Below are 24986 nucleotides of genomic sequence, written 5' to 3' on the forward strand. Positions count from 1 at the left end.
TATGCAGTGAAGAGTGCCACCCAAACGTTCTCCAAGAAAGGACAACCAGTGATGCGGCGTCAGGGTCATGGGCACCCAAGCTTCAGTGATGCAATCCATGAAGGCCCCACGTCACAATATACAGGACCTAAAGGATCCGTAGTGCCAGATACCAATGACCGGATTGGCGCCCAATGACCAATAGAAATGCTCTAAATTACTTGGAATAAGCTCTTTATTTTACATTGACTTCTATTCAAAACGAGTTTTTTTGCACTCTTCTGTAAAGACAACATTTGAGATAAATGTTTTCACTGCTTACAAACCACTGCTTGGACATGAATGAAGGACTCTTCTGAGGTAACAATGACTTTATTTATAAATGTCAAAACTTGATCATCTTGTACCACGAATAGCGTTCTCCATCTTACCAGACAATTCACAATACTTATAAAGTCATTGATGATTTTCTTCAGATTTAAAAACTAAAACACATGACCACAGTGTATATCTTACACCAATGTTCCAGTAAGCCAGAAAAATGGTCAGCGTTGTGTCCTCTCCTCACTGTGGCCATCGTGCTTCAGTCTGTGTTTCTCCAGTTCTGTTTGCAGAAAGTAAGCACAGCAGCTTAAACCCAACTGCAGTGTTTCTCAACTCATCCATTCACCACTGACACGCTAAGATGCTCAAATGATCCCATTTTTATTGTTCACTAAGCTGAAGAGTTATCTTACAGTCTTAGCTTCTTCTGGTTTATGCAACTCACCCCAGGCTCCACCCACAAATGTGTTTTTCATAGTTACTTTAATGAAGAAGTAGCTTTAAAGAATGCTGGTATCAAATTAAACCCTAATGAGAGACTGTAACTCACACCTCAGTTTATATCACAATACCTACATTTAGAGTGTTATTAATATTCAACCCTAACGAGAGACTGTAACTCACACCTCAGTTTATATCACAATACATACATTTAGAGTGTTATTAATATTCAACCCTAATGAGAGACTGTAACACACACCTCAGTTTATATCACAATACCTACATTTAGAGTGATATTAATATTCAACCCTAATGAGAGACTGTAACACACACCTCAGTTTATATCACAATACCTACATTTAGACTGTTATTAATATTCAACCCTAATGAGACTGTAACACACACCTCAGTATATATCACAATACCTACATTTAGAGTGTTATTAATATTCAACCCTAATGAGAGACTGTAACTCACACCTCAGTTTATATCACAATACCTACATTTAGAGTGTTATTAATATTCAACCCTAATGAGAGACTGTAACTCACACCTCAGTTTATATCACAATACCTACATTTAGACTGTTACTAATATTCAACCCTAATGAGAGACTGTAACACACACCTCAGTATATATCACAATACCTACATTTAGACTGTTACTAATATTCAACCCTAATGAGAGACTGTAACTCACACCTCAGTTTATATCACAATACCTACATTTAGACTGTTACTAATATTCAACCCTAATGAGAGACTGTAACTCACACCTCAGTTTATATCACAATACCTACATTTAGACTGTTATTAATATTCAACCCTAATGAGAGACTGTAACACACACCTCAGTTTATATCACAATACCTACATTTAGAGTGTTATTAATATTAGTGTAGTGGTGGTGACAGTGATGATGATGTTGATGATGTTGATGATGATGATGAAAGATGTACAGCATGAGTTCCAGTCTTCCAAAGTGCTGTGTGTTTCAATGTGCTAGCTCTGGTCAGCAGTAGGAACATTTGGTCCACAGTTGACCCAAGTGTGTGTTTTCTATGCAAACCAGAGCAAATGTTACCAGCAGCTGCAATGCCAATCAAAAGAGTTCAACAGAACTCCAACACAGAGGCGTCATCTTTGTCTTTTCTTGTATGCTCTTACAGTTTGCAGGTTGACGTATACTGGACTATTCTTACTCTGGTGCCTTGTCTCCTTTTTCATTCTGTCATACACAGCTCCTTGTTCATAAGCGTTATGTTGCTATAGGAGAAAGAAAAAAGATGATGGCTGGTTATATTAGTCAGAAATGAAAATGTCAGCATCTGCAAACAAATGTAGTGCCAGCCAGGACTGCAGAGATGGGCTTCATTTGTTAGAAAGTGAGTGAGTTACCATTAACCGGCAATGGGAGGGCACCTGTGCTCGCTGTTAAAAGACCATTTTACCATTTCTCAACATTGCGCTGATTATCTTAATCCTGATGGAAATGTCATGTTTTAGATATAAAAAAAAGCAAAATGGGAGAGGGATGATATTTTCTGTGGTCTGTGATTGATGATAATGGACAAGAGACATTCTCTCAGTGGCATACTGCATGCATCCCCAGTGGCTCCAAAAGGACCAGTAAAATGCTTGGATACACCAACCCAAAGATGAGATTCCTTATGTGTACGCAAAATAGTACAATGCAGAGGATTAGCACATTATCTGAGGCCATTTATCATAGCTATCAGCACTTGAGGACAATCTATGTGCCACTGACATTTTAATGAATACAATACACATGGTTTACAAATACATAAAACCAGCTGCAAAATCAATTTCTATATGTATATAATAAATATAAAAAATGCTTTTAAAAGTTGCAAATGCAATGAAATGGCACATCCCCGGGCTTAATTAAGCATAATAACTAAACTAATAGCTATTTCTTTCTATTTGACTCAAGATAACAACTTATATTTAAATACATAAATAGTGGAAAAATATAATTTAAAACTTTCTTAACATCCTCTCAACCCTGTTATGATTGCAAAAAATTGCAATTTTATGTTTTGCACACTTCTGAACCTTTATAAAAAAAAATTATACATTTTTAAAAATGTGTTACAATTGTGTAGCCATACTATATGACCAGGTACATAACAGGGTTGACAGATAAACATGTACAACATGCTGAGATTAACCCCAGTAGGTTTTTCTAATAATTTAATACATCATTCAATGTAGTAACAGAAATAACAAAATATGAAACTTTTTTTGAAACATTTTCAAAATAAGAAATGTCCTTCAAAGCAGAAACGACCCATATTTCTAACATTATTATATATTTCTGATATATTTTGTCTTTAGCTACATTTTTAAAAGTGTGTTTAATTTTTATAGTGTGTTTAATATCTTATAATGCAGTCTGACTGACCTCCCTGATCATTCAGCCCCATATTCCTTTTAAACACTGCAGCCATGATTTGAGAGTGAAAGACGTGGCGGGAGTATGTTTCACACAGGGTGTTAAAGAGCTAAAGGTTTCATGTATAGTGTCTTTAAGATTCTAAAAACATACACACAAGGAGGGAGGTCCAAGCTTTTGACTGGAACTGTGTCGACTAGCTGTATAACATCAGTAGAATGGCTATAAGGAATTGTTTTATTTATATACATTCAAGCCAGCCAAATGACCCCTAGCAGTACCATCATGGCCCACCGGGGGGGTGCAGCCCACATGCTAAAAGTCACTTATCTAAATGAACTGCTTCCCACACACCTCCTAAAGAGGTCGTTTTTTTTCTTTTACACACATTTCGCAACACAGTCCCAGACACAGGATTAAATCTGTTGCATTGACTTGTTGGACGATCATGTCATTGTTTGTGGTTCTCCACCAATAAAAAAAAAACAGGAAGATCCTACACAGCCTTTAAAAAAAACAGTGTATGGGATATGAACATCTGACACATTCTTTGTGATGGTCATTGTGTGTGTGTGTGTGTGTGTGTGTGTACGTGTCTAAATCCTATGTATGCAACCTTTGTAATGCTGACAGTTATGGCCCTGTGCTTTCAACAGTGGCTACAGTGGTTTGTCCCTAAGCAGGCATGCTTTAAGGTCGTGCTCAGTGGAGCTGAACTGATTTAGCATATTTACCCGTCGCTTGGCGGGGTGCAGCTGGATCCTGTACTCCTCCCTCCTCCTCCTTCTCCTCCTGTGAAAACAGTTAAGAGTGGGAGTTAATTCTAAACCAGAGATATTAAAGTGCACTTCATCACTCGGAGAATCACAGGAGCAGCATTAGAGAGTGTATAGAAGGTGAACTTCAGAGACCGAGAGCATGTCTGCTTACAGCTCCGCCCACGTCTGATTATGGCTATAACTTTGAAATGCTGATGGGGGGAGCTACAGTTAGGTGCACGCTCAGTGCAAAGCTAACTGAAGTTGCTGAGCTGTGGTTCACAATTGTGGGCTTGATGTGAGGAAAGCACCCCACCTATTCTTGTACAAATGTTGGTGCACCCCTGCCGAAATGTCATGTTATTGATGTTCTAGGAGTAAATAAGTCATAAAAAAAATTAAAATATGCTAAATATATTTTTCATTTAGACATGTATTTGCTGAATTTAACACAGAGCAAAAACATAAAAGATAACATATCAAATACACTGCAACTCTTGTACGCACCGCATACCACACTTTAAATCCTGTAATACTGTAAAATCTGTAATAGAACAGCAACTGTGTATTAGAATTTAAAAATGTGCAGAAACATGATCTCTGTAGATTTATAGAGGTGTAGATCTGTAGATTTTATAAGTAATTTGACTGTGGTGCCCAAACTTTATACACATGTTTACACACATATTTATTTTAATATACATATTTGTATTTGTTTTTTCTCTATCTATGTATAGTGACATATATCTATGTTTGTATCCATCTATATATAAACACACACACACACACACACACACACACACACACACACACACACACACACACACACACACACACACACACACACACACGTTAAATCTTAGCCCCAAATTTAAATGTTGTCAATTGGAATGCTATCAGCAAAGTTTACATTTTTTCTTTAATTTTATTAAAAAACGATCATATACCTATAAATATTAGTATATTTATTATACTAATTATATATTATTTTGTTTTAAGTATATCAAAATAACATGCTATAATATGCTATTACTGGTATGATTATTTACCAACAAAATAAAGTTCAATTAAAGTTTGTGCTCCGTGATTCATAATGTACCTCACATTATGAATCACAAGACTGATGATGCTGAATTCATTGTACTTCAATCAGTCTTACAGTCAATACTGTAATAACTAAAACAAATGACACACTGCACAGCCCTGCAATCAACCAAAAATCAATTCCTCAGCGTAGTAGAATAATGACTTTACTGGAATACATTTCTAGATGGATGATGTTTTTCATAATAACTACCGGCTCTATAATATTAGAAACAGCAAACAAGCATTGTAGTGTAGTGTAGTGTAGTGTAGCGTACCTGCTCAGCCACGCCAGAAAGAGAACTCCACTCATCAGTACGAATGCACCAGCGACTCCTCCTCCAATGTACAGATACAGCACATCCTGAAGAATTCGGAGTTCTACAATAAAAGCAACAACAGATATTTACCATTTACAATTAACAATTTAAGTTTGGACACACTGCATTAATTACATGTAAATGAGTCACACCTTCTACAGAGAAGATGCTTTTACACATTGCATATAGTAGTATTGCAATTAGTGTTTATTTATATTATTTAGATGCGCTTTAATAGTGAACAGTTACAGATTGTTGCCAAATGTCTAACACTACCGCACTACTGTTGATCATCACTTGGAAAGAGACCACCATAGGACCATCACTGACACGGACACCCTAGGGGCAATGGGCTGTTGATGACATGGTATTGTTCATGGTAGTGTCTGTGGTGCTGGGACAAGTATATCAGACATAGAGGTGTCATTGCTAGAGGGAGAGTGGGTCCACCATCCAAAAAAACCCAGACAAGAGTGTCTCTGTGGTAAAGCTGACCCCTGATGAAGGGTTAGAGAATAGATAACACAAGCTGTGCATCTGCAAGTGGGCTACAGTACACCTAACTGTACACCAGCAAGGTAAAGCAACAGTGAAGGGGTCTCTAAAAAGTGCCCTGGAAATGTAGTTATTGGATAACATTCAGCTTCAAGTTGTGCAAAGTGTCAAAATGTCTGCTCCAACCTTGAGTGGGAATGGTGGTCAGCCGGATGATGCTGGTGGTCTGGACGCCAGTGTCTGTGCTGAAGTTGCAGCGGTATAGCCCCACATCTTCCTCGACCACACTGTTCAGCTGTGCGCTCATCTCCAGATCATCACTGCAATTCACCCTGACCCTGTCTCCGAAATCACTGACCTCCACACCGCCCTCCTGTGCTTTACACACACCTAACAGGCTGCTTCCCTCCTGCTCTGACCACAGCTTCTCTATACTAACCTCGCGTACAGCTCCAGCAAGAGCTTGGTTGTTATATGTACACCAAATGGTCAGGTTGTGGCCCTCTGGAATGACCAGGTGTGTGTCAGAACGGACAGAGATGGTCGAACTTACTGTCGGAAAAAGAGAAACAAAGCTCATTTGCACTGTATTGATTAAATCATAGTAGATATTGAATAGTTCATCATAGATACTGAATAATTCATAGTAGGTACTTCATTCAGAACAGATATTAAATAATAATTAGCAGATGCTGAATATTTTGTAGATTCATTAGGATCATCTTAGGTTATAATTGCTAATAATTGCTAGAATTGACAGCAAGTAATAATTGAGATATCAAACCACAATGATGATATAAAATAAAAACATCATAATGGCAGTAGTGATTTTTGTGACTACAGAGAAAAACTTTGTCTGTACCTAGTTTTTCCACCAGTGTGTCTTTGGTCCATGATCCTTGGGGGAACGTCTGCAGGGAGCAGCTGTACAGGCCCAGGTCCTCCTCTGTTACATTGGTTATAATGATGCTGCCATCCATAGATGTGGTCTTGATGAATGCGACCCGGCCCTCATACGCCGCAGCATAGTTCACGCCGTATTCAGGATGGTAGATAGCCAGCGGGCTGTTATCAGGCCGTTTAGTCCAGGAGACCATGCTGAGGTTTCCAGTCCATGGGCATAAACAGTCCAGCACCATTCCGTCCTGCAGCCGGACCTTACTGATTGGAGCCCTCAGCTGCTCTGACACTAAAACAGCATTTTAATTATCAAATCACACACACACATATATATATATATATATATATATATATATATATATATATATATATATATATATATATATATATATATATATATTAATTACTGAACAACTCATAATAGACTGAACAATGCATAGGGTAAACCCATGGAGAGGTGCATTCTAAAACATCATTTATGAAGAGAAGGGAATTTGCCTGAAATATGAAAAACTATCAAAAATCAGAAAAGGGGAGTGAAATGGTAATCAATAGTCAGCACTTTAGTAATGTTACACTTCAGCTCTTTAACCTCTGTAAAGAGTTACTAAATATTAAGCCATAAGACCATCTTGATCATCAAGATTAATAAGCTTGCAATTTAAGAGAGATTTAACTGGATTTATTGTTGTCAATTATTTCATTCCAGATATACTGCGATGGTACATATATATTTATAAAGTAATATTTTATAATAAGGGGAATGTGAGGAGTCAGACACACAAGAATAAGTCTAATAAGCTAATAATAATAATAATAATAATAATAATAATGCGAATCCCATCAATTGTCCTCATTACCTAAAGAGCACTGATGACCCTAGTCAACCCTGTACACATAATAAGCATACACAGCGCAGAATGCGTACAACACTGAAAACTGAAAGTAGATTACAGGAAAATCAGACATACTGTCCATGTGGAAATCCCCTGAGAATAATGTTTATTTGGCTATTTGCTTTATCTAAATCTGTAAAAAGACATTGGGTCATGCATCAAAACATTTCTTATTAAACTTTAGAACATAAGCATCTTCTGGTACAAATAACACATGATGGGATTTTACTTTTTTCTTGTGTTATAAACAAACCTGGCCCATGTAACAAACGTGTACATTATAGATCATGTTTTGTATTTAGAAAATAAAAGCAGCAGCACAGTACCTTTTAGAAACGCAAGCAAAATCACAAGTACCAAGAAGTACCAGTATTCCTTTTGTACTGCCTCCATCTTCCTACACGGAGTGAAAATGAATGCTGCATTGATGGGCTGAAGAGGCACGCAGCACAACTTCCTGTTTGCAAACACTTGAGAACAGCTCTTCAGCCAGTAAGAGAAGGCATTCACCCAGGAGGCGTTACACTAGCTAAAGCCTGCAACTGCACTGGGTGCCAGGCCACAGACCACTTCTAAACCCGTTTATCAGCCACTCCAACTAAATTTCAATGAAGCCTATCTCTGAAAACAAACAGCAGTCAGAGAACTGTTCAATTCCCATGACTAGCTGTTCTCAGCTGCACAGAATGTGTACATCTACACTGCATAATTTTCCAGTGGTTGCACTGAAACAAGTACTGATGGGAAACTGCAGCTCATAAACTTTCAACCCCTCACACAACAGTGTCTGTAAGTAGAAGAGCAGATGCGTATTATGAGTTGAAGGTTATTGTTGTGTGTAAAGTCTCATTTTGCAGAATAAAAAAAGCATCCAGGAACATTTTACGGAAGGAAGTGAAGACTATTAGACTATTAGACACATACCTATAGCTATAATTTCAACCTACAAAGTCACGTATATTATTATTGCATCTAGCATTATTTCTATAACACTTTCTGGGATGTAATGTGATCAAAACAGACAAATGTAGCCTTTATGACAATCAACCAACCATCAAACCTGCCACTATAGGCTTCCTAAAAATTATTCTTTAGAAATACATCTTGTGAACATGAAGAATCTTCATGAAGAAGGTTGATATATCCTCCACATAATGTATCTGTTCAATTAAGAAGTCTTAAATTAAAAACAGAACTGTTACATTATGCAAACTTTGAAAAGGTTCTTCACACCTACATCTTTTTCATGCCCTGTTCTTTGGGCAAAGCCTCCATTAAAGGGTTTTTCTATGGCATAACATCATGTAAAGAACTGTTTGGGGCTTTTTAATATGTTAATAAGAGTGTTACCTAAAACAAAAACAACCAACATCAAAAAAAGTAAAGCATAACTTTTATTTTCAAATATAGACATACAAAGCCTGATTAAATAATATTTCAACACATTTTCACCTCTAGACATAATGTCCCAAAGAACAAAAAATAAATTAGAACTTCAATGATTTACACAACGTCCTGAAAGGCCGCTGGTGGTGTCTAAGGCACTCAGGTATTTAGAAGTTTGCTGAGATGTTCGAGGCATTTCAGTAAATACACATTCATGCCCTCAGTTTTCTTCTGCTCTGCATCTGTTAATAAATGAACACAAACTTGCATAAATAACACAATTACCTCAAATGAATGCAGCCAAACATACCTGAGGAACCAAACAGCCTCTGTAGGGATAGGGTATTTATAAAACGTTTACTCTATTGAATAAAAGAAAGTACCTTTCTTGGCCAGTGCATGAGCCTCGTCCACTTTCAGCCTGATTGAAGGACACTTCAAAGTCGCTTTTGCCTTTTATGAGGAAAATCAGAGGCAGTATAGAATAAAACATATGCACTATATAGCGCGCCTCAATGTTTCAATTTCTATGGAATTTTAGGTAAAAGCCCAACTTTTTTTTATTACTAAAATTGCCACCTTCCCTTTGTTTACACAGACCACCACCACAATAATATCTGCTGATCTCTTTTCACTGATGAATGGGGGTAGAAGTGGGACTGACACTCACAGAGTGCACCTGTACAGTGGGTATTTCTGATAAAATGGCCAATGGGTATAGCTACAAGTTAGCTGGATTTAACTTTAAAGGATTAAAGGAGATTTACACACAGAACAGGCCCATCTGTTGTAGAATAATCTGCAGTGTTATCACTGATATGGAGGCAGATACCTTCTGGTTGTTGTGTAGCAGAGCCCACAGAGCTGAGGCTCCTACTGAACGGATCTCTGCTGAGCTGCTATCCAGGCATGACACCAGCAGCCCTATCGCCTTGTCTGAGTGGAAATATAGACAGATCAGCATGAACATTTCACTACTTTCGTTAGAAAACAAAAAGCAACTAGAGGTGAAAGAGGAAACTTCAATGTAGGCTAAATTAAAGTTTTGTACCACATCATCTTGATGATTTCTAATGGTCCATTTATCAAGAAATGAAGTGCAGACTGGAATTTCTGAATTGTTAATGTAATGTAATGTCAGGACTTAGGCATTACAAAGTGACTGCATTCAAATCCTCACAATATTTATTAGAAGTAATTTAAAGTAGCTGAATGCATTCATTAGAAAGGGTGACTACAAACATTCAGACATATATTTAAACGTTTTTTGCGGCCCTTTATTTTCTGGAAGCTCCTACCACATGCAAGCACTCTGGCTTTGTTGGCTGAGCAGAAGCAGATGTTGTGGAGGATGAGGAGGGCAGTGGGTGTGCTTTCTCCCAGCATGCTCTTTGCCAAGTCAACCAGCAGCTCTACAGCTCCACGTAGCTTCACTATCATCACCTGACCGTCCTCCCCGAAAGAGATGCTCAGAAGCAGCTGGAGCCACTGAGACAGAGTGACCACCGCAGGACCGCTGCCTTTACTGCCCTGCCTAGGCATGGGAACGGACAGAAAATGCTGCAGGAAGTTACTCTAAAAGAGTGACAAAAAAAAAAAGAAAAAGAAAGAAAATGTTTATTAATATTAATATTTTACAATCAAGAGCAAGCCAAACTAAATATCTAAGGTTTAAATTCCCATTTAAGGCATTTATTAGATGCTCTTATCCAAAGCGACCTACAAAAGTGCTTCGCTGTTTACTAGTTTGTGTAGGCTAGAATGCCAAAAGACACCACAAACTAGAGCTAAACCTCAAGCTAGATGCTGCCAAATCCAACAGTCAGTGTGGATACCTGAACTACGATTGTAAGTGTTAACAAGTGCAGGATAATGATTTAGGTACTCTTAAAAGAGATGGGTTTTCAGTCCGTGTTTCAAGACTGCAAGTGACTCTGCCGTTTGTCCCACATGCTCAGACATAAAAAGCCTGGATGCTTGTCTTCTATGCGTCTTAAAAGATGGTGGGTCGGGCCAAGCCGTACTTGAATCTGAGTTTTGATCATTGCCATCAAGAACGGATGGGGTTGATCCATTCCTGGCTTTGTAGGCCAGCGTATAGTGTTTTGAATCTGATATGAGCAGCTTTAGCAAGCCAGTGAAGAGAACCAGCAGAGGAGTTCCATGGCTGAACTGAAACATTAAAGACAAGTCATTCTGCCACATTCTAGACTAAATAAGACCAGCTACTCCAAAGTACTCTCTAATATTCTAATCATCTGTAGCTGTGGTGCACATGATTCTACTTTTAGACATTTTAAGCAGTAACAGATGTGGGGATCTCCCAACTTTTTCCTTTCACACTGTTAAAAGTTGAAGTTCCTTAAGGGACCTAGAGGGGTTCTTCAATTTTAAACTGTGAAGGAACCTCTTATGGTGTTTTGAGGAACCTTTTAGGAACCTTTCTCTTCTAAATACCTTTTCTAGAATGTTCCTCAAAGCACCTCAAAAGAGGTTCTAACAGTTTCACATTGAAGAACCACCAAAGGTTTAACAGTGTACCTTTCTATTAATTCCTTCTTACAATTACACCCCCCTCCCTCTACAAAAGTTAAGCAGTGTGTTCTTCTGTAACAGAGGTGTGTCTCTGTCAATGTCATATTTACACTTACAATAACATGCCATTTGACCAGGGGTGCCCAAACACTTCCATGTAACCATACAAACATTTAGACAACATACAATTTAGTGCATTCTTACAGATCTAGTGGAGACCAAGTTAGCACCTCACTGTTTATTCACCTATACAGAAACCTATAGAAAGAGAAACAATCCCATGTACAACCATTTAGTTCAGAAGACAGAACCTAATCCGCATGATGGATGGAATAGCATCTGAGCTAATGCTAACAGCAGTCTTCTGCGTGCTTTGGAAGGTGCAAACTGATTTGCATCAAAATCTCACAACAGCTAATCCACCCTTTAAACCGAAGCAAGTAAAGATGTGGCAACCCGCCATGCGGCAGCCACTGTAGAGCATTTAGCCAAGCAGGGCTCTGGAGGGACTGAGGGGAAAACATCCAAACCAGTCAAGACAAGTTTGCTTCTTTAGCTGTGCACTTGAGCTAATGTAGGTAAATACATTTTTAATAGACTTGCTTATGCGGTTTCTGACACTGTATGACTCTCCAATACACATGGGCACGATCCAGACTTTTTTCTAGCAGCCTGTTACCTAACTTTATCAATGTTGATTGTCATGACTGAGGAAATTTGATTATTTGTTGTTTTAATGGGATCTAGAATGTTTATCTGTTCTGTACCTTCTGCAGCAGACCCCTGCAGTCTCTGGAGATGGTAACATTGGTCAGCAGAGAGAAGGCCAGGCTGTGAATGTGGCTGTTGTCGGGGGGAACCTGAGCTGCCAGCTTCATCACCCCATGCATCAGGGAGTTGGTCACAGGAACTCTGGGTAAAGGAGCGTGACCTGAACTACAGCCACTACCACACACTGCCCTGCACGCTGAGAGAGAGAGAAAGCAAAATATGTCAATTAAACAGGTGTCCAAATTTTTGCATACTGTGTTTATATAACATGGAAATATTGAGCTTTTAATAATTTATTTGAATATCTTTAATAGAAATAAACAAGAACTTTACAAAATTATGCATATAAATGCATATATAAATGTAAATATATACTTTTGGCACATCTAATATTAGGTTAACTAAACCTGAAGTTGCACCTTGACCTGATTTTTTTGGTAGCTATCACCATCAGCCAGAATTGCTAGAATTCAGTAAAATGTGTTGCTCTGCTGGCATTGACATGACTTTTAAGCACTGTCCACAGAGTTGTGATTGATGTGGTAAAGTTAGCTTTAACATTCATCAACCATCTTTGATGTGTGTTTGGAGTTCTGTTGGAACACCCAACTGTGTCCAGGTTTTAGCTGATGGCTTGAGGTTATGCTGAAGAATTCTGAGGTCATCATTATTATTCTTCATTCACTTTGTGCAAAGTACCAGTTCCACTGGCAGCAAAACAGCCCCAGAGCATGGTGCTCCCACCACCATGCTTAACAGCAAGTAGAGTGTTCTTGGGATTGAATAATTGTCATTATGGCCAAACAACTCAATCTTTGTCTCATCTGAGACATAAGCTTTCCTCCAGAAGCCTACTGTTTGTCCATGTGGTCAGCTGCACACATAGTCTAGCTTTTGGAGGATGGTAGCCTCTCGGTCCATGGCAATGTACAACCTGCTTGACTGCAGAGAATGATGCTGATGTCCTAACCAGTTTCCTCTGAGCTGAGGGGGACAGTTTGGATCTTCTTCCAGACCCTGGCAAAGAGGCTACATTTCCCCAAACTTAAAAGTAACTGTTGAACTGATGATCTTGGAATCTGCAGTTGTTTAGAAATGGCTCCAAGAGACTGCTCCACAGTTCAACGCTGGGGTCGTTTATGCCCCTCTAGCCCATGCCCTACATTAGGCACAGTGTCAATGGGCTCATGTTTCTATTCTGTTCTATTGGCAGTACTTCTCTATAGAATGTGGTGTGTATAACAAGTGGTGTGTGTGCATTCACACATCGTGTCAGCAATGGGTGCAACCTACAGTAGCTGAGTGCATTTATAGAAGGGGTATCCCCAGACATGTGGGCATATAGTGTATGTTATACACTTATTCTGCCCCAAGCAGAAACAGAACAGTCCAGAGACCATCACAATTATGATCAATATTGCATGAGTACATAATCTTATGATCACACCAGTGTCATCTAAAATGTGAATTGCTACATGCCATATCTTGTTTTTAGCAAACCTGTATCTCTATTTTTGTCCATTATTTTTTCCATGGTTTGAACCCTGTAGCTGCTCGGTGCACTGTGTAAATAATTCTGGATGAACGGACCAATAGAAATTCTGTAAACTTTTATTTTACATTGACTTCCATCCAAAGTTAAGACTGTGACGATATAAACAGTAATTGTGCATTAAGATGGGCTGAAGTGTATCTAGGTAGAGGATATGACTACACTTACAACATCAACTATATATTTGCATTTAAATACTGGCAATTGACGCTGCCAGACTACAGCTCCCCAAGTAGCCAAGTAGCAGAGTCACAGTATGAACCACACTTCTTGTACAGCCGGCAGGTTCGCTGGTTTTCTTCAGCATCAAACCAGGTCATTGCCTAGCAACAGTGTTCAGCAGAACGACACCGCTGATACAGTGAAAGTCCTTGCTGTCATCAGAAAGAACAGCATGAATAGAACACGTCTCAACCAGTGAGACTGTATGGTCAGAACTATCAAATTAATATTTCTATCTAAATATGAACACTGTGTGGACATTTCATTACAATGACCCAAAACAAACTGCTCAGTGATTAATACAGAATGTCAGGATCTGGTCAAATTGTCTATTCAGAGGAGAACAGTTTATATACTGATCTAAAACCTGTCAGTTTATCAGGTGTGTGTGTGTGTGTGTGTATGAAGTTTGGAAACTGGATAATAAAACCGATGGCATCATAAGTGCACACCCCCGCACGCACTATAAATACAGAAACAGAAATCTTCCATGACAGCCGCTTTGCTGTGTGTGACGTACATGCAGCTCAGATTATTATAAAAGCCTGATTATATCACTGTGAGAAAAAATAAGTTCTGATGAAACTACTGAGTAGGTGCACAGGAAGAGGGAAGATCATGATAATGATCAACATTATGAACGGTAGTGGGTAGAAAAACCTGAAGGATGTGAATTGTGCAGTCTATATAATAATAATAATAATAATAATAATAGCAAGGAAAAAAATTGCAAACAAAGATTACAACATTCTGTGCAGCCTAAAGCTTCATATTACAGCCAAACAGGAGTGGGGAAAATCAAACGTCCACATGAGTCAACTTGGGTAGCCCTGGTTTAAAGTGATGACATTAAAGTATAGTTATGTAGTGTATGAATTTCTTAATTACATATCATTTTCGTACTTTTATTCCCAAACCAAACTGGACTTTCGATTGAGTTTTTTTCCCCATACAACACAACTCACTTCTTAGAGCTCGAAAAAATATGCAGAACATTAATGATGAGGAAAATATTCAAAATATTGCAACTTTTATTTCCTTATTTTTTTATAAATATGAACTCTTGAAATGTTACATCCTGAATCTTCCAAAGTCAGAAAGTGAATCAAGGGATTCACCAAGCTGAAAATTCAATATATACCCGGAATTAAAAATTAATGCCCCCAAGAAATTGGAATTAATTAAGTGTCCATAAACAAGTGTCACTTCTTTTACTGAGAATATTCCATTGATTACTGAAACAATTAATTTATTATTTGACATATGATTCATTCAGTTACCAAATAACTGAATGTAGCTAAAAGCTTTTACATTTAGTTTGAAGTTGTTATATGCATTTGCTAACTTCCAATAAAGATGAATGTCAAATTTTAAAACCAAGGATGTGTAAGTATACAGCTCTGGGTCCTGATTGAAGGAATTATTACTGAAATTTGTAACAGCAGCAGTAAAACTGTATTTCACACTTTTATGGTTAAACTTTGTTTAAAGTTAAACGTTCATCCAAATAGCACAAGAAACACATGTGATGACCTCACCAACTAATCGACTATAAAATTAGTTGCCACCTAAATTGCTCATTGAATTTATTAGACCAAGTCAATTAGTTGTTGTACCCTTAGATGCCAAACTGCTCGCCACATATACAGCTGAGAACGCTTCACTGAGGATTTCATTACCACAAAACCTCTTAGCAGAGGGAAAACTGACAATAACGATCAACACCATGACAGGCAGTGGGTGGGAAACTAAAGGATGTGCATCCTTTCTTCTAAATATAACAATATTAGTAACTAATCTGAAAGAATAAATATGGGTTTTGTGGTGGAGGTGACGTTGTTCAGCCCGAGGGCCAAACTAAATAACATCACACGCTCAGCTTTTAGCAGTTCCTGCTGGTGTTAACGTCTTAAAGAAGTGCCGTTACTGACAGCCCAACACTGTGGCACAGCACGAAGATAAAAATCACTCTGCACTCCACCCACACGCTGCTGAACAAAAAAAAAAGGGAGAAAGAAAAAGAAAGAAAGAAAGAAAGAAAGAAAGAAAGAAAGAACAGCATTTCACTGTTCTGGTGAAGAGCAGCAGCAGTACAGGTGTGAAGCCGCATCCTGTTTTAGCGCAGTGTTCCATTAGCTCACACACTTATTCACACACACAATGGCCTTTGCAATCTCAGCTATGAAAGCATGCAGATGTTTCTTGGGCAAAGTCAAACAAGCTTCTTATATACAGTTGTATGCAAACACGTGCACCATTTTCTACTGTTGTGTTGATGTTTGCGGTGTAAATAAGTGAACAAATCCTCTCCATGTAACAGATTTATGGTACGATTTACTGACTTTAACATCTTAAAAAAATGAAAATGTGAGAATCTTTGTACATTTTATAAACTTAGTTTTTGTCTTATTTACAAATGCCACAGTGCAAGGTGTCAGCATTGTTATGCCTTAAGCAAGGCCCTTCACCCTCTCTGCTCCCCGGGCGTGGAGTTGGCTGCCCACCGCTCTGGGTGTGGGTGTGTTCACCCCCCCTAGTTTACTAGTGTGTGTTTACTACCACAAATGGGTCAAATGCAGGAGACACATTTCACTGTACTGACAAATACATGCACCACCACCTTTTACCATGCACTTTGACTGATTGACTGACTCAAACAGAAACAAATAGTCACTTGTACAACCGCTACTACTAATCAATGCTCAGCACAGATCCTAATAAAAAAAAAAATAATAATAAATGAAGTGCTGTTTGGTCAAATTCATCCAGCATCCAAATGTGCATGAAGCCCCAGTGCTTCACATAAACTGCAATTTTAAATCTTGACAGAATGATCTCTCCTCAATCTGCATCTCTGTTTAATCTGATTGTCTGTGCCAGGAATTGTCCATTGTAAAAGTCTGGAGACTGATTTGTGTATTACAGTTCTGAATTCCTTCTCACGTGATTCCTCCTAACTTTTAATCCAACTGCAGCTGTGATGTTCACCATAAGGCTCAAGCCAAATGGATCAGAATGAGCTTTTGAGTGGGTAAGCATATCAGAAGGTTGAATATGTTTGAGAAGATCCTAGAAAGATCATTAAATCCACTGCAGTTACCATGAACTTTACTATTAGGTTCTTCCACATTTATATATTTTTTTGTAAATGGAGTTTTGTTACAAATCACTAATGTCACAAGCAAAGGAGGAAGGGGAGAAGCAGCATGATATTTTACAAACTGCTGTTCAGCCTTGTTTAGTAGGCGTCCAAAAAGTTTTAGTTTTTAAAATTGTATTTTATTTGAAAAAAAAAAACTGCTGTTTTTTTGTTTTAAAAGCCAAAACCTTCCCTAATGTAAAATGTTTCTGCAGTGTGCTCCACAAATATCAGGGCATGACTGACATATGGTATGGAAAATGACTGTATATAAACTCACTGCTTCAGGTCAGCCAATTAAACAGAAGCCCTACAGAACTCACACACAGACAGACACCCCCAGACACGGACACTGCCCCTATTGTAGCCTGAAAGCTTGCGTCACCCCTCTGTATCAAATATGTCATCAGTACAAACAATAGCTCTACAGTACTAAGCTGTGACTCAGTAGGGTTACAGTAGAAGCAGATATACACCTCCTACATCTACATTATCACCACTGTCTTTCACACACTCATTCTCCACCCCTCCAGCAATCAGGGACCCCAGCACTGCTCAGCTTCTGAATGATGCCCTGACTCTGCTCTGTTCCTCCCATGTTCTGATATGAAAATGTTATGACAGATGTTGGCTTACAATTTCAATAACCCAAACATATTACTGCAGTTTCCATGATGCACAACCTGTCACAACATTTATTTTTAACCATTGCAAGCTAGAATTTTCAAAGACTAACCAGTGACAGCACATTTAAAAGCACCATCAAACACTTAACATGCAACTGATCTTTGATTCAACATTTCACACTGAATAAATCCATTTCTACAGGACTGGTTATGCTCGCTAGTAAGCAATCTAGAAATGCTGAGAACATCCCCAATATGTTCAGAAAAATGTGCTGTGATATATTGTGATGATATTTATCATAATAACAATAAACATCTTCATTTTATTTTGACTTCATTTCTATTTTAAGTTTTAATTGTATGCTTTGGCACTTGACTGACTGATATGGCTATCAGTATATGTTTACACTTTCTCAACTCTTAGCCTTAAATATCAAATCCTACTCAAATACTGTAGCACTGTGACCATAACACGTCCAAAGGGGTCTTCTAGGTTTAGAATGCTGGGATATAACTAATCAATCAGCTTGGTTTTGGCTATGTTTTTTGAACCCCAACAGAGACAATGAATACTGGCAAAGTGGGGCTCATTTTGAGGTCTGCTAGCCAAACAGGAAGTGAATAATTCTTGGTTTGCAGGTTTTTCATAGAGTCTCAGAAATCAGTGAATTGAACACTTTAAAGCACTTCTGTTTTTTTGGTTTAGTTCCTTTGTCATATCAAGTGATTAGTAGATCAGTAGAATCTGGTGAGCTTCTGTGTGTTTGGACTGGCGGTGGATAAACCTTCCTTTGCTGCTCCAGTCAAAAACATATAACCTGTTTTCTATTTTTCACCATAACTAATTACTTCTATTCCAGTATGTCAGTGAGGGAAGCATACTACTTTCTTCTCAGTTCAGTTTTTAGTTCCTAATTTCTCTTCTTGGTTTAATCTCATTCTGTTAAATTGGTTCAGCTCCTGGATTGCAAATTGGAGCTGTTTTATTTTACACCACAAAGATCCAGAAACAGAAAAACAGAGTCTAACACACGTCAGTTCCTGTGCTGATAGGCGCTGGATGGACTGAGAAGTTCCACTGCCGTTATAGAAGTTACTCAGAACTCAAGTAGTTTTTTTTTCCTCTTATCTATTTTTTCTTTTACTCAAGCCAGTTTTTGTAAAGACATTGTCACTGCAGTTGCGATTTCACTGAGGAAACAACACGCTCACAGAAGGTTTCAGATACCCTCCACACTTCTGGTATTATGTTAGATCAATCACTTCAGTTTTGAGACCCCCCCCCCTTTTTTTTGTTTTTTTCTCTGCCCTTCTTTTTCCCCCAGTTTCGGTTTCTCACCTGTGCTGCAGTTGGCTGTGTATGCACAAAGCAGTTCCAGGGCAGCAATCATTAACAGGTCGTGCAGCAGGAGCCATGGCCATAGAGCCAACAGAGCGGCGGCTAGCCTCAGATCCGTCGCTACGTCCTAAGAAAACAGGAGCAATTTAAACAACATAAATCCCAAAGCTCTACAAATCATGCATTTAAAAAAAATCACCCGGTGGCCTTTTGCAAAGTGATAAATTATGAATTAAAACCAGTGTGTTTCTGATTGGGTACAGGCCATGATTTCTGCTGTTGAACATGGCATTTCTGCTGTTGAACATTCTTTCTACTACTACTGCTGTCGTGACACCTCACTGATGTCGCATGTATGTCACATGTAACTAAGGTGATCTAAAAAGTTTTGTTCTAAAAAACAAAAACAAAAACAGTGCATCCAACAAGAACAAAAGCCTTGTCCATCTTTTATACAGCAGTAAAAATATGAAAGCACTGATTTACTCTGTGCAGTGTGAGCATGCATGCACCGTAACTCCCACCAGTAAACACATTCAACAAGTATACCTCTTTCTGTCTTTTTTTTTTAGGACATTTCTTGTTATCATTAATGAGCACAAGTGCCCAGAGCAGTGGGCACCCGTTTCTGCGGCACCTGGGGAGCTGAGAGGGTGAAGGCCCTTGCTCAAAGGCACAACAGCGGCAGCTTGCTGAGTCCGGGTATCAAACCCACAACCCTGTCATCAATAGCCCGGTGCTCTAACTGCTGAGGCACCACTGCCCCAGTGGTTTAAAAATGAAATGATACATAACTGCTAAATGTATATATGTATTTAATGTAATAATATATTAACCTTGGTAAACAACTTCTTGGACTTTGGTAAACAACTCCTATACTAAGTTAAGATACAGAAGACTACATGAGCCTCACAGCAGCCCAGAGCACACAAAGGCCATGACCAGAGAGTGTTTTTAAAGGTAAAATATTGAGTTTGATATAGAGTTTCATACTTTGCATTCTTTATTTTGGTACAGGCAGTTCCTTAACACCTCAAGGACCATCCGAAGTTCCTTCAAGCTGTTCTCCTCCTGTTTACAAACACACAGAAAGCCAAAGAAATACAGAATAATTCAGGGAGATTAGTGGCAAGTGATATGGGCCAGAAAATGAAATTATACCACAACAGATTTTCAGGATCAGAAACAACAGCATTCGCTACATTTATATTTATAACAACGTCTACATGCATAGAAAGTGGAGTAGGATAAGTACTCGATCAGTGATGATGATGATAATTTTAGAGAAATGTAAATTCAGATAACTAATTGGCAATTTTCTAATTTAAAATGGTCAGAAATGAGTCTCCTCACATTAAAGGTAAGTGTTCATTACAGTATAAATCATGCTGCTTATAAATTACACTGCTTTATTTGCAGATATTGAAAATTCCATGGACGCTGCATTTCACCCAACATTTCATCAGTTGTGTTCATGAGCAATATCACTAACTAAGTAACCTAATTCTACTTGAACTTCTATAAACAGCTGTTTAATCTCCTCACTGGACATTTACTTTACTATTCCAATTATTACTGGATGGTAAAGTTTAGTTTACTGGACCAGGTAGTTCTCTAAAATGATCTGCATATGGAGAACTAAGATGGCACACAGTCAATAAATTAGCTGTACTGAAAACGTAAACAGAAGCTCTAACTGAAAAGAAGAAGCTACAGTTACAAGAAAAGGGATATAAAACAGTTTTGGTAAGAAAATACAAAGAAGAGTTCGGAGGAATGATTTAAGCCACAGATTTAACCCTTGCATACTGATAATTATAGTTGTCCTGTTTATGGACCATATAGACCCATCTACTTCAATTCTACAGGGCAGGGCAGTTAGCTAATATTTAATTGTCTCAATTATTTGTAGAATAACATATAATTTGACATAGAGCTGCTATCTGTCTTAGACTGCAACATTTGGTTTTGGTGCAAAAGCTGCTACTGTTAAGCAATAAGGAGTTTTGTCATGTTTGATGGAGTAGGAATATGAAAGAATATGCTGACACAGCAAAATATATTTTATTGTTAAGATTTTTACCTTTTAGCAAATCTCAGACATTCTGACATTGTCACTGTGTGACATTCTCCTTCAGAAAACCTAATACATGGTTCATGTACAGGTCTACATATAAGCAAGTACTAAGTACTTTGAGGTCAAACTTCTAAAGCATAACAGAACAAATACTATAATAAAGTAGAATTTCTGGGTAGACTGATATTTTGTAATTGAACCTGAAAACTTTCAGTGTGTGCTACACACAGTATTTGTGAAAGTGTGGTAACTTATGACAACCCACATGTGAAATCACACCATTTGAAGTGACAAATCGAGAGGAAAAAAGAGGACATATTTTAACACCTCTTTAACTACCTGTCAGACTTCTTGTCAGCTGCCCATGAAGAAACCTATATCAGAACCTATTGAATTCTTCCAAAATGTAATTGTTCGGCCAACTTCTCTGGTCTTTCTCTGTTCATTCTTTGTCCTGTTACACCATATGTCTAAAAGTTTGTCTACTGAAACGCTCTGGCATTTAGAATGCGATGCTCTGGAGCAGGTCTCTATGCCCAATGTTAAAGGGGGGATGGAGCAGTGATAAAGCCCCCCAAACCCATTACTGGGCGGCAGAACAGTAGAACTGTGTTCTTAAGAGTGATAGAGCTTCATCCAATACCTTTGGATGGCAAAGTGAATCATCCAACTTCAGCACTTGACCTTATTAATGCTCTCATGGGGCTGCATGCCATCTATGTAAAGCTTTCTAAGACAAGTAGGGGTTGTTGCTCTTGCAAAGGGGGACAAACCATGTTAAAGCCTTTGATTTTAGAAGAAACACTGGATGAGCAGGTGTCCACAAACGTTACGCTATACAGTGCACAGTGCTCCATCTAACTCAAGTTCTAGACTCATTTTACAGATGTTCTCAACTTCTACAAAGCTTTGTTATTAGAGCATCTCATACCTTCTTCCTGGGTATAGATTTTCCTGGTTTTAGCGTCTCCAACTGAAGCAGTGAGTAGACCTGCTTCATCTGTTCCACACAGCTGTCAATAAAACCAGCTGGAGAAAGACACAAACAATGAGTCATTTACAGGGTTGTCAATGTTGTGCAGTTCTGATAAGCATCACTTCACTGAAACAGCTGATCTGTTGAAACACAGTTCTTGTTTGCCAACCCATTTGCTCATTACTGCTCATTTTCTGACCACAGAGCTGCTCTCAGCCTAGCAGTGACACTGACATTTGCAAACCCAAGCAACACTGCTGGGCCTCACTCCTTCATACCAGAGATACAAACACACTACCATGCCACGTGTCACTGCTGTGCTGAGAACGGACCACCACCCCAATAACATCTGGTCAGCGGTTGTCCTATGGTGATGAATTACGTTGATGAACTGTGCAGAGAGATGAGTGACAGTCTGTAACTGTACACCTACAAAGCGCATCTGTATGGTAGGTGTTTCTGATAAAGTGGACAATGAGAATATGATCCACATATAAATCCAGTGATATTTGTGCAAGATTTTTTGTGCAAGTCACAAGATTTTCAAATGATTTACATAAATCTGTATTAACTATTACCTTTTAAGGTTAAACATTAACCAATTTATCTCTACCAACTAAATGTAGATGATATGGTACAGATGATTGGTCTAAAGTTAGATATACCATGGATGATCATCAAACAGTTTCCATGTGAGACCCTTTCGCTTAAATGTCTGTTTTGCCAAAGATCGGTAGCCTATGGGACCAAAAGACTAAATTTAAATTAATAAGTAAATTTCTTTCTTCAGATTTAGCTTAAAGATCAAATTTACTAATTTACTTTCAGCTTTGGACATTATTGGGTTCAAATCAAAGTCTACCAAAGTCTAACTTTCAGTTGAACTCTCTTTTAAAATGTTTCTGTTTATTCTGTCTTGCTCTGAAAGGCATGTTCTGGTGTCTATTAATGCTGTTATACAGTGAAGCCGAAGGCAGATGATTCCCCACCTTTGCAGGCGTAGCTTTGTGCACTGGGGCTGCAGGCCAGCAGAGCCATCAGGGCTTTGACAGTGATCTTCTTCAGAGGATCCCGAAACTGGGTCTTCTCATATCTCTGCATAAAACAGAATAAAACCAAAAAGTTATGCTGCTGACTAGAAGAAGAGACATGTGGGTGTGCAGAACCTTAAACAGGTTTAAAGAATCTTCACATTATTTAAGAGAGAAGATAAGCTAAGATCATCCTTTATTATTTAGAGTTCCTTTACCAAGTTACTTATTAATTAATTACATTGTTCTACATACTGATCTCATTTACAGATTTTTTTATGATATACACTCTTTAAAAAGGGTTATTGAGTTATTGGGGTTATTGAGTAAAGGCAGTGGTTTCACGTAGATCTCTGACAACTTAAATAATTATCTGAATTGTAAAAATAGCCCTTTGCCTGGTCAAAGCGTTGGTTAGTGGAAAACAGTATCTGAAAAGGTTTCAGATACCATCACAGATTCAAAGAGCAGTTCTGCAACACTATGCTGTCTTTTGCTAACTCACTGGCTTAGAGTGTAGCTTGTTGTCTATTAAATAAATGTTATTGCTTCTTTTGATGTTTCTACATTGATTTTTGGATGAAACAGCCTGAAGAAGCTGGTGCTTTGCAGAAGAACATGTGTGAGTTTTACCTCCAGCAGCATTTCACACAGTTGCTCAGCTGGTTCTCCATGCAGCACTGCAGATAGAGCATTTCTGGACAATTCAACACATTGTCCTCTTTTCTTTGCTTCCTGGGTAAACAGCACACACAGGAAGTGGAGGCAGGTCGTGTAGAGCGAAGGCTCAGACCCCCATAGCCCTACACACATGCGGACAGTTTCTAAAGAGAAGAAGAAGAAGAACAAACAAAAGTAACAGGTAACAGGTAATGAAGACTTGTATTCCCCCAGTCAGCTTGGTGCCAACTGCATGCCTAAATTGTCAAACATTTGTCTAAAACTATGGAGTTGTGATACCTGATTATGCGGTTTCTAACTCACTGTTATCTAGAAATATGAATATGAAACCTAAGGTCCAGTATACTGAGCCTTTTGGACGAGTGTTGTGCAGATGTTTTTTTGCCATACTGGATTTTCATACTTTCTATATTTTGCCCCCTGAAGTGTCATGCTTCCTTCGTTTTTCAAATGTCACAATGAAGCACCAGAACGCCGAACTTCACATCAAGAGAAAGTCTCATCCGAGGACAAACAACAAACTGTGTAAACTCGCTGGCTCCCACATACCTGCAGGCGACTCAGACTGCAGCCCACCCACCTGCTCCACCAACACCCAACACATCCATCACTTTAAAACAACTCACACACGCACACTGGCCTAGTCCGTCATACACTACAGGGACACAAACACATCCAGATAGAAATAATGAGCCGAGATTTTCTCTCCCCACCCCCTATTTTCTCTCTCTCTAGCTCTGCTTCGCTTTCTCCCTTTCTCTCTTTATCTTTCTCGGCTCCGCTTTCTCCCTTTCTCTTTCTCGGCCTTGCTTTCTCTCTTTCTCTCTCTCTTGGACTCGCTTTCTCGCTCTCTGCCCTGCTTTCTCACTCTCACTTTTTCTCACGCTCTCTCTCTCTGCCCCACTTTCTTTCTCTCTCTCACTCGCTCTCCGCCTCTCATTTTTCCTTTCTCTTACTTGCTGAAATCAGGATATTAATGTTATTTGAGCTTCATTCTGGATTTTAATGTTTCTAGAGCCTCATTCTGAATATTGATACTA

The 24986-nt window shown here is 38.6% G+C and overlaps 2 protein-coding genes across 4 annotated transcripts in view; both read right to left on the reverse strand.

Annotated features, from left to right (window-relative positions):
- Positions 1 to 332: 332 nt before the first annotated feature.
- On the reverse strand, positions 333 to 8029 carry cd226 (CD226 molecule). 2 transcript variants are annotated; one of them, XM_072657366.1, is made up of 7 exons: positions 7938 to 8029; positions 6678 to 7004; positions 6002 to 6367; positions 5279 to 5381; positions 3894 to 3951; positions 1618 to 2009; positions 333 to 583 (listed from the first exon to the last, which is right to left on the reverse strand). In XM_072657366.1, the coding sequence occupies exons 1-6, from the start codon at positions 8002 to 8004 to the stop codon at positions 1881 to 1883; spliced, it is 1050 nt and encodes a 349-aa protein (XP_072513467.1). In that variant the 5' UTR covers positions 8005 to 8029; the 3' UTR covers positions 333 to 583; positions 1618 to 1880. The 2 variants fall into 2 exon arrangements, with proteins under 2 accessions (XP_072513467.1, XP_072513476.1); XM_072657375.1 differs by lacking the exon at positions 1618 to 2009.
- A 963-nt stretch (positions 8030 to 8992) lies between these two features.
- The window catches only part of rttn (rotatin), a 66812-nt gene continuing 50818 nt past the window's right edge, over positions 8993 to 24986 (reverse strand). For both annotated transcript variants that reach the window (XM_072688577.1, XM_072688570.1), the window contains exons 40-49: positions 23899 to 24089; positions 23224 to 23329; positions 22190 to 22287; positions 20175 to 20252; positions 19182 to 19308; positions 12300 to 12499; positions 10296 to 10572; positions 9830 to 9933; positions 9381 to 9450; positions 8993 to 9239 (exon numbers count right to left, since the gene is read on the reverse strand). In XM_072688577.1, coding sequence (XP_072544678.1) covers positions 9157 to 9239; positions 9381 to 9450; positions 9830 to 9933; positions 10296 to 10572; positions 12300 to 12499; positions 19182 to 19308; positions 20175 to 20252; positions 22190 to 22287; positions 23224 to 23329; positions 23899 to 24089 — 1334 coding nt within the window. In that variant the 3' untranslated portion in view covers positions 8993 to 9156. The remainder of the gene's footprint in view (positions 9240 to 9380; positions 9451 to 9829; positions 9934 to 10295; positions 10573 to 12299; positions 12500 to 19181; positions 19309 to 20174; positions 20253 to 22189; positions 22288 to 23223; positions 23330 to 23898; positions 24090 to 24986) is intronic.

Source organism: Salminus brasiliensis, chromosome 1, assembly GCF_030463535.1.
Source record: "Salminus brasiliensis chromosome 1, fSalBra1.hap2, whole genome shotgun sequence".
In the NCBI taxonomy this organism is placed as follows: Eukaryota; Metazoa; Chordata; class Actinopteri; order Characiformes; family Bryconidae; genus Salminus; species Salminus brasiliensis.

Bases quoted from the DNA above. Each gene is read 5' to 3' on its own strand.
- cd226 (XM_072657366.1), bottom strand. From the start codon at position 8,004: ATGGAGGCAGTACAAAAGGAATACTGGTACTTCTTGGTACTTGTGATT. The intron at 6,368-6,677 runs GTACAGACAAAG...TTTTTCCGACAG, and splicing joins CACACTGGTGGAAAAACTAG to TAAGTTCGACCATCTCTGTC. The intron at 5,382-6,001 runs GTTGGAGCAGAC...CTTTTATTGTAG, and splicing joins GACCACCATTCCCACTCAAG to AACTCCGAATTCTTCAGGAT.